We start from the raw sequence: 16,415 nt of genomic DNA, 5'->3' as shown, positions 1-16,415 counted from the left end.
TCTGAGGAAGGAAAGGTGCCGGAAAGGTAAATGTAGAGGCATGGGAGAAGGTAGGCCCAAGGAGCCTTATCCTTAACCCCACTGCAGCCTTTCTACCCTGGGAAAGTGCAGGATTGGCAAGCTCTCCCTGGGATGATAGATCAGGACTCAGGTAATAGCGGAAAGCGCCAATCCTACTCTTAAAATGGATACAAGAGAGCATTTCAGGTTTTTTCTTTTTAATGCCTTTTTAAAAAATAAAAAAGGGGGAATTTGCCGGGAGCCGGTCCATCCTTGCTGTTTCAAGGGACCTGGCATATATGGCATACAGTTCTTAATATGTTTGCTTACCTTCTTGGCGCTGTGTTTTAACCAAGGTCACCTCTCCGAGAAAGGTTGAATCCCCAGGTAGGGATTTTCCCCTGAAGTTAGGGAGGGAATAAAACCCCTCAACTAAGTGCCAGGCGGGTAATTAATCCCTTTAACTACGAACAATCATGCTTAAACTACATAATCTTTTCTCCCTGGAATGGAGATAAGAAACGCCCTAACCTTTGTAATAGAGATTGATAGGATTGAATCAACTGGTATAAATACAGTTGCAACAAGACAGAAACACTCAGAGCTTAGAACAGAATTCAGAAGACAGAACCTACAGGGAACCAGGAGATGGAGGAGCTTCGCTGGAGAGAACACACAGAACTTAGAACACAGAACTCATGAGACAGAACTCAGAACACAGAACTAAGGACACAGAACTCAGAAGACAGGACCAAGAGAGACAGAGCCTAGGCACGGAACCTACAGGGAGCGTTCTCTGGAGATGGAGGAGCTTCGCTGGAGAGAGCATGGCAGGGGATCCTGGACAGAGGCTGGCCTCAGAGCCTGGAGACGGAGCCTAGCGAGAGAACATGGCAAAAGATCCTGGACTGAACCTGACTACAGAAATTGGCAAGAGAACCTGACTAGAACCTGGTGACTGAACCTGACTTGAGTACCTGGCCACAGAACCTGGCTGGAGATCCGAAGCAGAACCTCTCTGGAGATCAAGACCAGAACTTGGCTCGAGATCCTGGCTAGGCTGCTGATCAACTGAACCCTGTCTCCGTGTCATTCCTTCTTCGCCGACTCCGTCCACACCCTTGGGGACCCCTGGACCTGCTGGGGTTGGACCCCGGCAGAGGACTTTATTCTCTAGGTCAGTGTTTACTGAACTGTGTGCTGCAAAACTACACTGCTGTGAGATGTTTACGGGTGTGGAGGTTAAAAAAAGTTCTCAGTTAGATATGTCAGACAGTGGCTAAATAAAGGAACCAGGTTAGGAAACTGCAGGACTTGTCAGAACTTTTATATGTTAACGAACTTTGTAATCTCTAGAGAGGATTTGGGAGTGTGTATGTATGTATATGAAGTGTTCCCCAGGCTCTTTTGGTCCAAGGACCTCTTTATTGCAGAATGTCTCCTGTCCCTAGTATCCCAAGAGCACGTTATGAAGAACAGTCTTGAGGTCGCCTTTCTTTGGTTGTCCAAACACTCCACAATGTACTGCATCTGTTGATTTTCCTTTTGACATTTTGTTTCATTAATGATTCATAATTTTTTATTGCGAGGCCACCTTCAGCTATAACCATGGGAGTCTGGGTTGCTCTGGGCTGTGGAAGTGCCCCTATAGGGCGTGTTTACTGGTTTAGAAATAGGGGGTATTTTTGGTATTATTTTTCGTCTTGAATATCCCCTTTTCCACCAGATAATGTTAGTTCAAATCCCAAATCTGTATGTGGCTTGAGCCTGGGATTCTGATTTCTTGAAGATGAAATTTCTTACCTCCAAGGCCACAGAAGATGGCCCTTCCCATAGCAGATGGATGGAAATCCAGTTCCAGTGTTACAGCTGGGGCAACTCGCAACCTGACGGCACACCAGTTCCAGACATCAAAGCCATATCTGCATTGTACGGGCCTGTGAGCCATTTTGGTCTCAGCTTCCACTCAGCTCCCAGACTTGAATTCCTTTTTATTTAAAGCACTTGGGCATTTCTCTTTGCTTTTGAGTGTGGCTCAAATCTTCATTTTTTTTTTTTTTTGGTAAGAAGTCCAGTTTCATGTGTTTGGAGCTTTGGGGAAGATTCCTTCCAAGTCAGCTCACTCTGTCAGATTGACTGGAAGGCATTCTCCATCCCTGTGTCATGCTCCAGCCATTATCGGATTAGTGGCCCTGAAGTAATCTCTCAGCTGTGGGCATTTCTGTCAAACCATGCACTTCAGGGTCATGTGCTGGCTATAGGCAGCAGTGGAAACCTGAAAAGCAATCTCCAGGCAAGGCAATGCTGCTGTTTTTGTTTTGTCATCATTTTTGTTGTTTCTGTGAAGTCAGGTATTTGGCAGCGTGCTATTGTAGGAAGAAAAGCATGCACATTCCTGCTTTGGTTAACTCACTCATTCTCTCAGTAAATATTTATTGAGTGCTTTCTATGTGGCAGATAGTGTGTTAGTCACAGGAGAGACATTGGTACACAGATACACACGAGGTCCCTGTCTGTGGAACTCATAATCTCATGAAGGAGACAGATTTTATCAACTATGTACACAAATAAATAATAGTTACAAACTGGGAATTGCACTATGGAGGAAGAGTACAGGGTGCTTTGAAAATGTGGACTGAAAGCCAGTGGTTCTAATTGCTGCCCTGTCACCCATTTGCTGGGTGACACTGGGCAGACCACTTTCTCACTCTCCACCTTACTTGGCCCCTTTGTGAGTGCCTCTGGCTGCTTCACTGGGTCATCGTGAGTCTGAAATGAAGCAACTATAAGAAAGAGCTCTTCAGTGCCCTATAAAACCTCAAGATGCTGATGCTGTCAGAACCAAGAGTGCAACTAGCTAGGTTTTCTAGAATCCGGGAGCCTTCAGATCAGAAAATCTAGCCAATGGTAGGCTGGTAAATATTTAGCAACTGCCTCTGCAGAAAAATTCTAAAAGCCCTGATTTGTTTGCAGATTCATTTGCTAATTTCCATGTTGTAAATATTTCCACCAAGACTGGTTCCAAACGACGAGTGTGATGCCACTAAATGCTGGGCTGGAAAGAAACAGACAGGACGAGCTCCAGCCGCAGCACATCCTTGCTGCCAGCTGTCCCTGTGTTGTGTGTGACGGGTGGGAGTGTAGTTAACATAACTCTTGTTAAGCTTTAGTTTAAGAAATAACAACAGAGAACCAAGATGGCGGCATAGGTAAACACCTGAAATTGCTGCCTCGCACAACCACTTCAAAAATACAGTGGGGCCTTGACTTACGAGTTTAATTTGTTCCGTGACAGAGCTCATAACTCAAATTACTCATATGTCAAATCATTAAAGTGAACGAGTGAGACGTGATGCTGGGCTGATGTGGCGTTCACTGTGACATTCGCTGCGCCAACTAGCGGTGGGGTATCTGAAGCTGGCTCGTAACCCGAATTTTAGCTCACAACTCAAAGCAAAAAATCGGCCGAGAGACGGCTCGTATCTCGAAAAACTCGTTAGTCAAGAACTCATAAGTCAAGGCCCCACTGTACAACTAAAAGACAAAACGGACATCACCCAGAACCACAGGAAGGCTGGCTGAGTGGAAATTCTACAACTAGAAGGAAAGAGAAAAGCACACTGAGACTCAGAGGAGGTGTGGAAGTAAAGTGCAGAGGTACGGAGGTGCACGTGGAAAGGGCTGGCAACAGGACGCAGTTGTCTTTTTCAATTGGGAGGAAGGCACAAGCTCTCGACTGCTCTGAACTCCAGTTCTGGGCGAGTCTCTGGGGACATATGGGGAGAAACTGGACTACCTGGCATCGGTTGGAACTCGAGGGCGGCTTTCTCTCAGAGGTGCTTGCAGCTATTACCGGGACACTTAGACCCGGGGCCTCTTAGGATAGGGCTGAGGATCAGCCATAGCTGTTTGCTCCGCCCTGTTGGTTCCCTGAGACCCTGCCCCACCCACGCTGTGGGTAGAGGCTTTTGCATATGAAAGGCCTGGCCCTTTGCAATCTGAAAATTACCTAACAAACTGCAGCTGGGTCAGAGAGACCCAGAACTTCCAAAAGAAGGCCCAAGGCCCCACAGCAGCTTGCATTGCTTCACAGTTGGGCCTCATCTGGGCACATCCAAACCCAAAACAAAGAAGAGGAATCTGCAGATCTCTCCATAGCTCCTTCTGGGTAGCCTCAGGCAGAAGCTAATTTAGCACCTCCTTAGAGATCCAAGAGCCAGTGTACCCAGTGGTCAGAGTGGGACCATCCAAATTACAACTTCTCAGATCCATAAGGAAGACATTCAGGGGCACCAAAGCCCCAATGACACAAGTCTTGCCCCTAAGGGTGTCTCCAGCACAGAAGTTCTCCCACTGTAGACACAGCTGATTCTCACAGCCAATTGGCCTGGAGGTCAATTCCTCCCAGTGATACCTACAACAATCAAGGCTTAACTACAACAAGACTGTGCACAAAGCCCACAAAGGGGTGCACCAAGAGTGTCCACCTCAGGTAACTGGGGAGGCTGAGCCACTGGGCCCTATAGGACACCTAGCACAGAAAGCCACTCTATCAACACAGGGAAGCAGAAAAAATGTGGAGACAAAGAAATAGGTCACAAATAACAGAAATGGAGGAATGCAAACTACTGGATATAGAATTCAAAACCATGGTTATAAGGTTTTTCAAGAATTTTCTAGAAACCGCCGATAAATTTAGTGAGACCTTCAATAAATCTAGAGAGACCCTCAAGGTTATGAAAAAGAACCAACTAGAAATTAAGCATACATTGACTGAAATAAAGAATATTATACAGAGTTCCAACAGCAGACTAGAGGATCGCAAGAATCAAGTCAAAGATTTTAAATACGAAGAAGCAAAAAACACCCAACCGGAAAAACAAAAAGAAAAAAGAATCCAAAAATATGAAGATAGTGTAAGGAGCCTCTGGGACAACTTCAAGCGTATCAACATCCGGATTATAGGGGTGCCAGAAGAAGAGAGAGAGCAAGATATTGAAAACCTATTTGAAGAAATAATGACAGAAAACTTCCCCCACCTGGTGAAAGAAATAGACTTACAAGTCCAGGAAGTGCAGAGAACCCCAAACAAAAGGAATCCAATGAGGACCACACCAAGACACATCTTAATTAAAATGCCAAGAGCAAAAGACAAAGAGAGAATCTTAAAAGCAGCAAGAGAAAAATAGTTAGTTACCTACAAGGGAGTACCCATACGACTGTCAGCTGATTTCTCAACAGAAACTATGAAGGCCAGAAGGGAGTTGCAAGAAATATCCAAAGTGATGAATAGCAAGAACCTACAACCAAGATTACTTTACCCAGCAAAGATATCATTCAGAATTGAAGGTCAGATAAAGAGCTTCACAGATAAGAAAAAGCTAAAGGAGTTCATCACCACCAAACAAGTATTATATGAAATGCTGAAAGGTATCCTTTAAGAAGAGGAGGAAGAAGAAAAAGGTAAAGATACAAATTATGAACAACAAATACACATCTATCAACAAGTGAATCTAAAAATCAAGTGAATAAATAATCGAATGAACAGAATAAACTGGTGAATATAATAGAATCAGGGGCATAGAAAGGGAGTGGACTGACTATTCTCGGTGGGGAAAGGGGGGTAGGGTGCGGGAAGAGACTGGACAAAAATCGTACACTTATGGATGAGGACAGTGTGTGTGTGCGGGGGGGTAAGAGCAGAGGGTGGGGTGGGAACCGAGTGGAGGGAAGCTATGGGGGGAAAAAAGAGGAACAACTGTAATAATCCGAACAATAAAGAGTTAATAAAAATTTTAAAAAAGAAACAACAGAAATCTGACAGAACCATTCTTGTGTCTAGAAGTGCTGTCTTCTTGATTTAAAATCATGTCAGTGGGTGTGGCAGATGCTACTGGCTCAATGCCTAGGAAAGAAAGATTACCTAGAGGGGGTGTCCCAGGAGGGCATAGAGGGTGTGATTAGTTAGGATTATGGGTTTAGGAATGTAGTTTCCCAACTCAACAGCCTGCCTAGGTTTTTCAACGAATTGTGCCTTTGAGATGCAATACTGCATACTGTTAGCATTTGGATTTTGGAGCTAGAAGTGAATTCACATCCCAGATTCACTGCTTCCTGGCAGTGTGACCTTGGACGAGTTGCCAACCTCTGTGAGGCTGTCTCTTCATCTGTAAAATGTGAACGATGATACCTACATCACTGGGTTTGGGTGGATTAAATGTGATCACGCATGTAAAATGCCTAGCACTGTGCCTGTTAATGATCAAGTTAGTCCTTCTCAAATCTTGAGTAACAAATTAGGTTCATGTGTGGAACCAAGTTTTTTCTCTGATGTTGTCAAAATTAGCTTCTTTTCCCCTGTTTTGTGTTTTGCCAAGTCACTCCCTGCCTGCTTTAACTTGAGTTGCCTTTCTTGATTCTCAGAGCCATTTTGAAAGCAGGGGTAAGTGCCCCAGGCTCCCTGCAGTACTTGCGGGGTGCAGGTCCTGTCCGGTGTGCCTGGAGGAGGGGTTGTAGGAAGATCAGTCCGTCTGGTGCTCTCTGGCCAAGCTGGTGCTTACTCGGAGATGTAGTGAGCAGGGGATGATAAGATCCGATTTTCTCCATCTCCTCCCACAACGCAGTCTTGTAACACTTAATTAATTGGTTTTGAATACGAAGCAGGGTGAAAATGATGCTATTTCTTTGTTTAAAAGTGAAACCCTAAGCTTGCCTTGTGGCAGTTGATTATTTCATCATGGGACCATGGAAAGTATTTTCATCTGAGCACACATCACCCTGTTCCATGACTGAAGCCACAGATTTTTCTATAAAGAGCCAGAGAGTAAATATTTTAGGCTTTGTGGGCCATAGAGTCTCAATTTAGCTCTGCTGTTGTAGTGCGAAAGCAGCCACAGACAGAACACAAACGAATGAGTGTGGCTGTGCTCCAGCAAAATCTTATTTACGCAAACAGGTGGCAGGCTGGCAGGCTGAATGGGCCTGTTGGCTTTTGTCTGCCAACCGCTGTTGCAGACGTTGGAGAGGCAGCGAGAACAATGGCGAGAGCATGTGCACTGGAGCTGGGTACATGCGGACCCCAGCCCTACTAATTTCTGCTTTGCACTTGGGTGAGTCCCTTAATAAGTGGCCGGAGTATCGGCTCATTGGGCTTTCATGAGAATCCAGGGAGACAGTGTCTCTGAAGAATGGGGCGCAGGGCTGGCACTTGGTGAATATCAGCTGCTATTACTTGTTCCCCCTTGACTTGGCTAGTCCCCTGATTTGGGGGGGGTGTGTGGGGGGGGGCGGGGAAGGGGGGGGCGGGGACTGTTGGGAATGATTTTAGGCACATTGAAGGCTAATGCTACTTGGAAGTTTATTTGCTTGTTTATTTTTCTAGCATGAGGTCTAAATGAAAAGAAAATATGTGGCCTTCTCTAGCTGCTGAGAAGGTCATTGGTGTTGCCCAGTGCTGTAGCTTTCACAGCTGAGTAGGTAAACAGTGCAGCTAAGTGGAACCAGTTGGACAAGTCAAGCCAAAAATAAAGATAAGGTTAAATATCGACTTCATTAGACTCAGCTTGCTTTTCAGCTTTTATAACAAAGACTAAGCTGGTTGATGGGGAAGGGCGTGACCAGTAAATGCCACCTACCCAAGGACTTGCAGTTCATTCTTTAGCAAAGCTTTCCCAAACAGCCACCTGCTCTGTGCCTGGCAGGGTGCTAGGCTCACTCTCATCCTGCAAGAGCACACAGTTTAGTAAAGGGGAGTAGAAGGATAATCCCAACACAGGCAGAGGGGGACTGTGGCTGCTCACTACCTAACCAAGCAACGCCAGATTTCTCCAGCTTTCTCTGGTCTGTGTCCTGGCTCTGCCCTCTCCACCAAGATTCCCGCCCCCACCTCCCAGTCCTGCCCTTTGCTCCAGCCTGGGCAGGTTCCATGGCCTCTTTACATTCTGAACTCATTTGTCCATTCATTCATTAACAGAGTATTTGTGTGTGTATTATGTGCCAGCAAATAAGACAAGGTCCCTGTTCTCACAGATCTTAAGGGCTAGTTGAAGAAATACAATTTTTCATGAAATAATGCTATGGGAGTGAGCAATATTGCTCTATGATGGTTAATAATTTTTAGAAAAAGAACTAGATAAGGAGGATCTCCATGGGCGTATCTGTGTATGTTTGTGCATATATGGGTTATTTTATACATATCTGGGAGCAAAATGTACATACATACTGCTCCTTCTGTTCCATTCTCTTCCCTGTCCATTCTGATTCCTTCATCAGTTCAAGTAATTATAACTTAAGTAATTATGTGGGAAATATTAACATCAGTACACACAAAAAATACAGTTAGGTTAAGAAAAACTAGAGTTCCCTCCTGCTCCCCACCACCAACCCAGGGAAATATAGTTTTCATTTCAACTTCATGTCACATTGTAAATTTTGTTGCAATATTTTTCCCTTTCCCTTAGGATTTCTTTTCTTCTTCCATCCACTTTTAAAAAAGCATTTAAAATCTCTTGTAAAGTTTGAAAGAATGAACATTCATATGCTCTTTACCTGGATTCACCAGTTGTTAACATTGTTTCATTTGCTTTCTTTTTCTCTCTCTACATATTTAATTTTTTGTTTTGCTGAACCATTTGACAATAAATTGCAGACATCATGACACTTCACCCCTAAATATTTTAGCATGCACCTCCTAGAATATGCTAAATAGCTTTCTTTTCTAGCCATAAAACCATTACCATACTAAAAAAACTTAACACTGATACAATAATAATATCTAATATGTAGTAAGTATTCGAATTTCCTAATAGTCTCAAAAAAGTCCTTTATGACTGTTTCTTTTAAATCCATTCCAGGATCATACACTGCATTTAGTTCTCCTGTCTCTAAACCCCTTAGCCTAGAACTCTTTTTCTCCCCCCTTTCATAATATTAACAGTTTTGAAGAATCCAGGCCAGCTGTCTTGTAGAATGTTCCAAATACAGAGTTGTCCAATTGTTTCATTGCTATAAGATTCAGGTTAAACATTTTAGGGAGAATACAACTTAGGGGATACTGTGTCCTTCCCATTAAATCACAATCAGGAATAGATTTGTTTGTCCTACTATTGGTATGGTAACTTTGATCTCTTGTTAAAAGTGGTATTGGTCAGATCTTCTCATCTGAGGCTCTCCTCCTCCACCCCATGTAATTGATAAGTAATCTTCAAGGTGCTACTTTGACAACTGTGAATATATCTTGTTCCCCAACAACTCTCCACCCAATGATTTTAGCATCCATGGATGATCTTTGCTGAATCAAATATCACATTGGTAGTTGCAAGATGATGTTTTTCTAATTCTATCATTCCATCTACTTTTATTAGCTGGCATTTTTCTGTGAAGAAGAGCCCTTCCCACATTTTTTTGTTTTAGCATTCTTATGGACTCATGAATTCTTTCTTTATTCATTATCATCCATTACTATCGTTTGAACTAAGAATATTTTAATTTGAGGCATGATTTTCACATAGTGAAATGTGTAGCTATTAAGTGTACAATTGATTAGTTTTCACAAATGCACATGCTCATGTAACTGCCACCCTGTCAAGTTTAGAACATATCTATCACTACAAAAAGTTTCCTTTGGCCTCTTCCCAGTCATCACCTTCACCCCCTTGCCAAGTAGCACTGATCTGATTTCTTCATTATTCTCTTTTATGTTTAAATTGCCCCAAATGTTGGCAATGAAAACCACATCTAGTAGGTGTTGTCTGTGTCCATCTATCATGTCCCCTTAACCTTCAGGCACTTTCAACACGGTGTTTTGTTTTATTCTTTCTAACAGCTGAAAATACCCCATGGCATGGTTACTAGTTTAATCATTTTCCACTAGTAAACTTTGGGATATTCCCTTCTTTATCCTGTTAAGAAAATGTGCAGCAAACATCTTGGAACACATTCTTCCACCACTTTTGTGTTTTTGTAGGCTAGAGCTTTCTTTTTTGGGGTCAAAGAGTATGAACATTTAAATTTTTTGTTGATATTGCCAAATTCTTCCCTTCTCTTAAAAAGCCATGTTAATTAAGTTTCCACAAACAGTTCTGATTTTCCCCGCAGCCTTACCAACATTGATTTTTATCTGTCTGTGTGTTTATGGTGGTGCAGAGTTTGGATTTGGACTTCTCCTTGAGAAAGGCAAACACCCAAACCATAGAGTCTCCTTTTTTGGTTCCAAGTCCAGTTTGATTTGTGTAGAAATGAAATCTCTCTTCAAAGGAGAGATTAAACCAAAGGAGAAATGTTTGCTATTCAGAGTCAGAAATTCGCTGTCATTCAATGTCACATTCACCATTACCACCAACTTTTGGCAGAGGGTCTTCTTATTGTTTTTATTCTGTTTTAACCGACAGGAGAGATTAATGAGGGGGAGGGTGTATGTGAATGGGATGATGGATGACATTGCCTCCAGGGCTTCCAGTCCTCTTGAGCAGTCTTTATAAAACTTGGTTCAGAGTGACTGCTCTGTATGTCTACTCTTAAATAATGATTGGAACTGATTTTTATTTTGCAGTGAACTTGATGATTCTACATTTGGGATAACAGGCTTATCGTAACTTACGTGTGTGTGTGTGTGTGTGTGAGAGAGAGAGAGAGAGAGAGAGAGAGAGAGAGAGAGAGAGAGAGAGAGAGAGAGAGATCACTCCCTTACATCAGCTAGTAAACAAAGACTTTCTTTTTTTATGTTAAATATTGAACTTTAAGTTAAACACATTTGTGGATGACTTTTAACTATTTTTTCTTTTTTCAGGTTGAGGAAGTTGTTTGAAAGCTATTGTCTCTTTGGTAAAGTTACCTATGTTGACTTTCTTTATAGGTATTTGAAGCTGTGATTTCGTGGATCAATTATGAGAAAGAAACTCGTTTAGAGCACATGGCAAAGCTGATGGAACATGTCCGTCTCCCTCTTCTACCTAGGGATTACCTAGTCCAGGTGAGTCCTGTGTGAAGAACAAGCCTCTAGGGTTGGTATGGGTTAGCCTGGTTGTCTGGAGTGGTTGAGGAGTTTTCTGGGTCTTCTGTACAGGTTGAGGGCGTCAACCCATTGAGTTAAGTGTGAGGTGTGGTAGCATAAGAGCATTGGCTTGAAAATAAGACATTTAGGTTTCAGTCCCTGCTCTCCTGTTTGTTAGCTAGGAGTTTTTATTTAACCTCTTAAAGTTTTGATTTCTTCTTCTATAGAAGGGACATTATAACAGAGCCCAACAGGGTTGTTGTGGGACCAAAGGAGTTGTAAATATGTAAGTTAGGTGTTTAGCATGGAGCAGGGTCAAACAAATGTTCAGTAAGTTAGTTCAATATTGCAGAGGACCAACCAGAAGGGACATTTCCATAATGTTGCTTTGTTCCCTTTTGCCTTAGCTTTAGGCCACTTGGGGCCCAATTTGGGATTGATAAACCAACTCTCACAGGTGCCTGGAATGCATATTGCATCTACCTCCTCTGAAAACAGGGTGCCATATGTTTTCTCATTTAATCCTTATAATAACCCCTGAGCAGAGATTATAACCCCTTTTGTTACAAATTTTGGCCTTGAGGCTTAAGAGGTTGGATTTATCTGGAGTCACCAGCTGGTGGGAGACAGGGTAGGATTCAAATCCAAGCCTGTCTGGCTCTACCTCACACACCTTACACTAAGCAGGCCGCCACCTTTAATGCGCTCTATTCTGTTTATCCATTACATGACTTACTTTGTACAGCAAATGACATTACATACTCTTACAAGGAGGAGAGTTTAGAACTTAAATATATGAATGAAATGAAACTCCACGGCAGTAAGCCAGCCCTCAGCTACCCCTGACAAGTCTCTGGAAGGAATGGAAAGAGTGAAGGAAAGATAAGAGGATGCTCAGCAGCCCAGGAACCTACCTCTGTCACTTCTCAGCAGTTTCATACCGGAGAAATACTCAACCTTTCTCAACCTCAGTGTTCTCCTCTGGTAAAAAATGGCACCTGCCTGTGCAGGATTATTTGGGGATAGAATGAGACCATCCATGTGAAGCCTGCGGCCGTGCTCAGTGAATCCAGCTGAAATATGTCCTCACAAACACTTGTAAAGTCCTCAGCTCATGACACTGTAGTCCATAGGCTTCATGTCAGGGAAATGCCATCTGAACTCTTAACCTCAGCCCTCTTCTCAGGTGCTGAGCCCTGCATTTTGCACTTTGAATGGTACCACTGCCACCTGGTGGCAGCAGATCCTTCCTGAGGAAAGGTCCCCTAAGCAGAGGGACTGAACCTGCCAGAGCTCCCAGTGTCAATCAAACCTCCCACTGTCCTGTGGGAAACTTATCAAAGGTAGAAGTGGACGTTTGGCCTCCAGCACAGTCTTGCTTCCACAGGGAGGAAGGACAGCCTGTGGCCCTGGGTTCCAGAGGAAGCTCAAGGGGCCTTAGAGACCCCTAGTCACATCCTCCAGCAGGTGTCCACAACCAAAACGTGACAAAGACATTAGGACATAGTCCGGGTTAGTATGGCAGAGTAGGGTTCAGATCTGGAGAAGAAGGGGTCAGAGGCAATGGGCATGAGAACTGTTGTGTAAGACCTCCTTTTAAAAGGGCTCTTTTCAGAACACCTCTGGAGGAAGAGGACATTTCAGGAACACTCATTTGACCTTGAAACTTCAAACTGGCGTTTCCCACTGGGGATGGCTGATGGTTGAGGAGCAGGAGGAGAAAGGGAAAACCCTGGGAAGACCTGCACCCACACAGCCTGACTTCTCGGGGAGGCGTTTCCTTGTTTGTTTGTTTTTAATAGGTAACATTTGTTAGGCTTTCATTAAACCTTTAAAAATATTGTCCTAAGTATGTAACATGCTATATCTCTAAAATAAGCTTTTATTGTGATAAAATATATAACATAAAATTCATCATTTTAACCATTTTAAGTAGATAAATTTTAGTGGTATAAATTTCATTCACCATGCCGTACAACCATCACCATATCCATTTCTACAACTTTTTCATTATCCACAATTGAAAGTCTGTACCCATGAAGCACGAATTCTCTAGGGGAGCTGTTCATGCAAGCTGAATGAGTTCTTTGGGAGAAATGCTATTTATGCATTTCTCTTTCCTCCCAAGGTTTTTTAGAGCTCCTCTCGCAACCTTTTACTTTTTTTAACTGACCCTAAAAATTTATGATCTGTCTCAACCTGGTTCAGTCCCTCAGTGGGAGGGTGAAAAAACCTTCCCAGAAGACAGAGAGTTTTTGAAAGTATTCTTGGGATTCATCTCTGGGGAAGGAAGTTCCCAGAGGTGACAGAGGCCCTGTCTTACCAATCCTTCTTTCCCTGCCAGATCCAATGCTGCCCAGCAGGTGATGGCGCTGGCCACATTTCCACTCCTTGTTCAGGTGGGGACTTAGGAGAGGCTCAGTCAGGCCTTGTGCATGATCAGCTTGAGGTGGAGATAATTGAAGTGGGGAGGCCCTTCTCGTTCTCCAACTGGACTTGAGCACCTCAGGGTCAGAACCCTTATGTTGTTCATCCTGGGGTCTAGTGCTAGGCTGCCCAACTAGAATCATTCTCAGTCAGTTAGCTGTTGAATGGAATTGACCTTTCCCAACAGATTCCAAGCACTTCAGCAAAGGAAACATGAAGTGGCCTCTGGAGACCACACTGCCCCTTTTAGATATGCCACATAGCAGTCTGATCTGGACCAAACGGTAGAGGTTTGAGAGAGCACCAGACTGATTTCATCCTTGGCCTTGCTCAGGAAACATTTAGGCTAATTTTTGCTGAGCACCTGCTTAGGTCCGTAACTCTGGAATAAGAGGCGAGGAAGCTATTGGGGTCCAAGGTGAGATCAGTAGGTGGGACTTTTGTGCAGGACATTTTTTCTACTCTTATATCTGCTCCATTAGAGGGTGCCTCACTGGCCAGTTTTATCCTGAGGATTTCACTTAAGAATATGGATATGAATTCTTCTTCTTGATAGTCATGTTGTTTTATTTCATGCTTCCAAAGATTGGCTGGTGGATCCCACCCTCTTCCTCTTCCTCACTTTCCTCCTCTCAAATGTTTGACCATTTGCCATAAACATTGTGATACATTCAAATCAGGTGGAATGTGGAAAAAGGCTTTCAGGACAACTAATTGTCTTTGTTTTACATAATCTCATTTTAAGCTTCAAAACAAACAAATGAAGACACAGTTAGGTTGTGGGTCATTTTAATATGCCAATTTTACAGATGAGAAAACTGAGAATAAGAAGAATTAAGTGGTAGAGCTGGAATTTTTATCCTTGTTGGTTTGATGCCTGAGTTTAATCACTTATTCCATAGTACTCTTGAAATGCAGGAGGTGACCACCAAGTTGTAACTCTGTAGACCTTTCTCTTGAGGTATGAAATGAGGTGCTGTGAGAATGAATAAGTGTGGGAGTACGGAATGACTCAGCCTGGGGTGACAGCATGGCAGATTTGGCCAGGCTCTGCTCCTGGATCACCTGTGGTTTATTACCTCTAGACAGTTGAAGAAGAAGCTTTGATTAAGAATAATAATACCTGTAAGGACTTCCTCATCGAAGCCATGAAATATCATCTACTCCCTCTGGATCAGAGACTCTTGATTAAGAACCCCAGGACCAAGCCCAGGACTCCAGTCAGTTTACCCAAGGTAAGCCCCAGCCCAGTCACTGCCAAGAGTTGGGACTGCGTCCAGGGAAAGTGGCCTTCTGTTCCTGCCTCCAAGTCTTTCCTCATCCATGGCTGCCCTGCACCTTGGTTGCATTAGGATCAAAGAGATGGAGTCTGCTGATTCCTCTTGAATCTGTTGGTACCTCTCTCTTCTGGGCTCTTCCTTTCTTAAGAGTTTCAAGGTAATCTCCGATGTCACCAGGGCAGGTTGAGAATACCTCAAAGCCCTTCCCTCTACCCTTCTCTTGTTTCACACCATGGTTTGGGCTACATTGCTTTTGAAAGTAGAAGAATGGCTGTATGGGTTTTGACTTAGTGATGGCCACAACAATCCTCTTTCAGAACAGTTCTAGTCTGGTTCCTTCCATTACCACAGAGTCATAAAGGATAGTTAGGGCTGCCAGAGAGGAGAAGGGGCTCAAGAAGTCTGATAGGTAATGAAGCAGGGAGTAGAAATGAGACCTTGTGTGGGGCAGGAGGGGGCAGCCAGGGGAAGGAAAGGGTGAGCATAGGTGGGACCCCATGATCAAGAGTCTGTGCAGGGTACTGAATGCTTTGCCTCCCTGCAAGTCTCATCTTTTCTCTGGTCCTCAGGTTCCTCATTTGCCAAATGAAAGATGCCGCGCTAGATGGTCTCTAACATCCCTTCAGGCTTGGCATCAAGTAGCCTTCCTAGGATCCTAACATAAAGCTGAGTGTGGGAAGGTTCCAGCCAGCCCAGGAGGTCCCTTAGAGTTTAGGAGATGTGTGCTGTGGGGAAGAAGAGGGGAAAGAGAATGGTGTGGGCTACTCCCCAGAGGGATAGCAGGAGCTGGGTCCTTTGTCTTGAGGCTTTTATCTCTCTCCTGTAGGCAGGAATATTAGGGGAGGTTTCAGGGGAGGGCTTCAGCAGAATATTCACCAGTTTTTTAGGTGTGCTCCCTTAGGGCCATGGTCTCCACTGATTGGTCAGAGTCAAGGCAGGGGTCTTCAGTCATTGCAGCTGGTCCTGGTGTCCCCCACCAGGTTTTGCAGCTTTTCTGAGTCTGGAACTGAACTACAACTGAGGCCTAGATGTTATCTCTAGGGAGGTGACCTGTATCTGCTGTAAAGTGCTCTGCCAGCTTGTTCAGCTCTGTCTCAGCTTCCCTATTCCACTTGTCTGGCCCACTGGCCTGTCGCAAACCAGCTAATATGGTGGAACCAGTGTTTGACTTGAGTCTTTCTCACCCTCCAAACCTGTTTGTTCTCTGAACCCATGACAACCTGCACCTTGGTTCACCATTGTAAACCTGAGATTATGTATGTACCTGTCTACCTCCTGCTGTCTACTGCTGGTTACAAGGGGCAGTCACAGGGCAAGGGCCTTGGTCTGAGTGGCCACTTGCCTTACTGCAAATTGACCATCTTTTGTTTTATTTTGTTGAAATATCTCACTCAGGCTTCTTCATATTTTTCAAAAGGAAAATAACTTAGTTTTCTTTAATGGTAGGAATATGTACTCATTTTAGATTATTAAAAGGATACTGCAATTTTGAAATAAAATTTTAAAATCTCCTGAAATCCCTCCACTCAGAGGCAATCACTGTGATCATTTTGGTGAATTTTCTTTCAGACATATCTCTGTGCACTTATTCACAAATAGATAAAAATGTACACTTTTAGATAAATGGAATCTTGCTACATAGATTAAAATCTTTTTTTCCTCCTACTCAACCATATTCTACAGACTGCTTTAACTGTGTCATCAGTAGAGGTAAAATC

General features: G+C 43.6%; 1 protein-coding gene across 1 annotated transcript in view; it reads left to right on the top strand.

The window, feature by feature from the left end:
- The window catches only part of KLHL3 (kelch like family member 3), a 115,844-nt gene that overhangs the window by 66,910 nt on the left and 32,519 nt on the right, over positions 1-16,415 (top strand). The window contains exons 7-8 of the mRNA XM_059698457.1: positions 10,853-10,969; positions 14,503-14,652. Coding sequence (XP_059554440.1) covers positions 10,853-10,969; positions 14,503-14,652 — 267 coding nt within the window. The remainder of the gene's footprint in view (positions 1-10,852; positions 10,970-14,502; positions 14,653-16,415) is intronic.

Source organism: Myotis daubentonii, chromosome 5 (genome assembly GCF_963259705.1).
Source record: "Myotis daubentonii chromosome 5, mMyoDau2.1, whole genome shotgun sequence".
NCBI classification, from domain to species: Eukaryota; Metazoa; Chordata; class Mammalia; order Chiroptera; family Vespertilionidae; genus Myotis; species Myotis daubentonii.
Note: the sequence above shows the minus strand (reverse complement) of the source record. Positions and strands in the feature narration are given on the sequence as shown.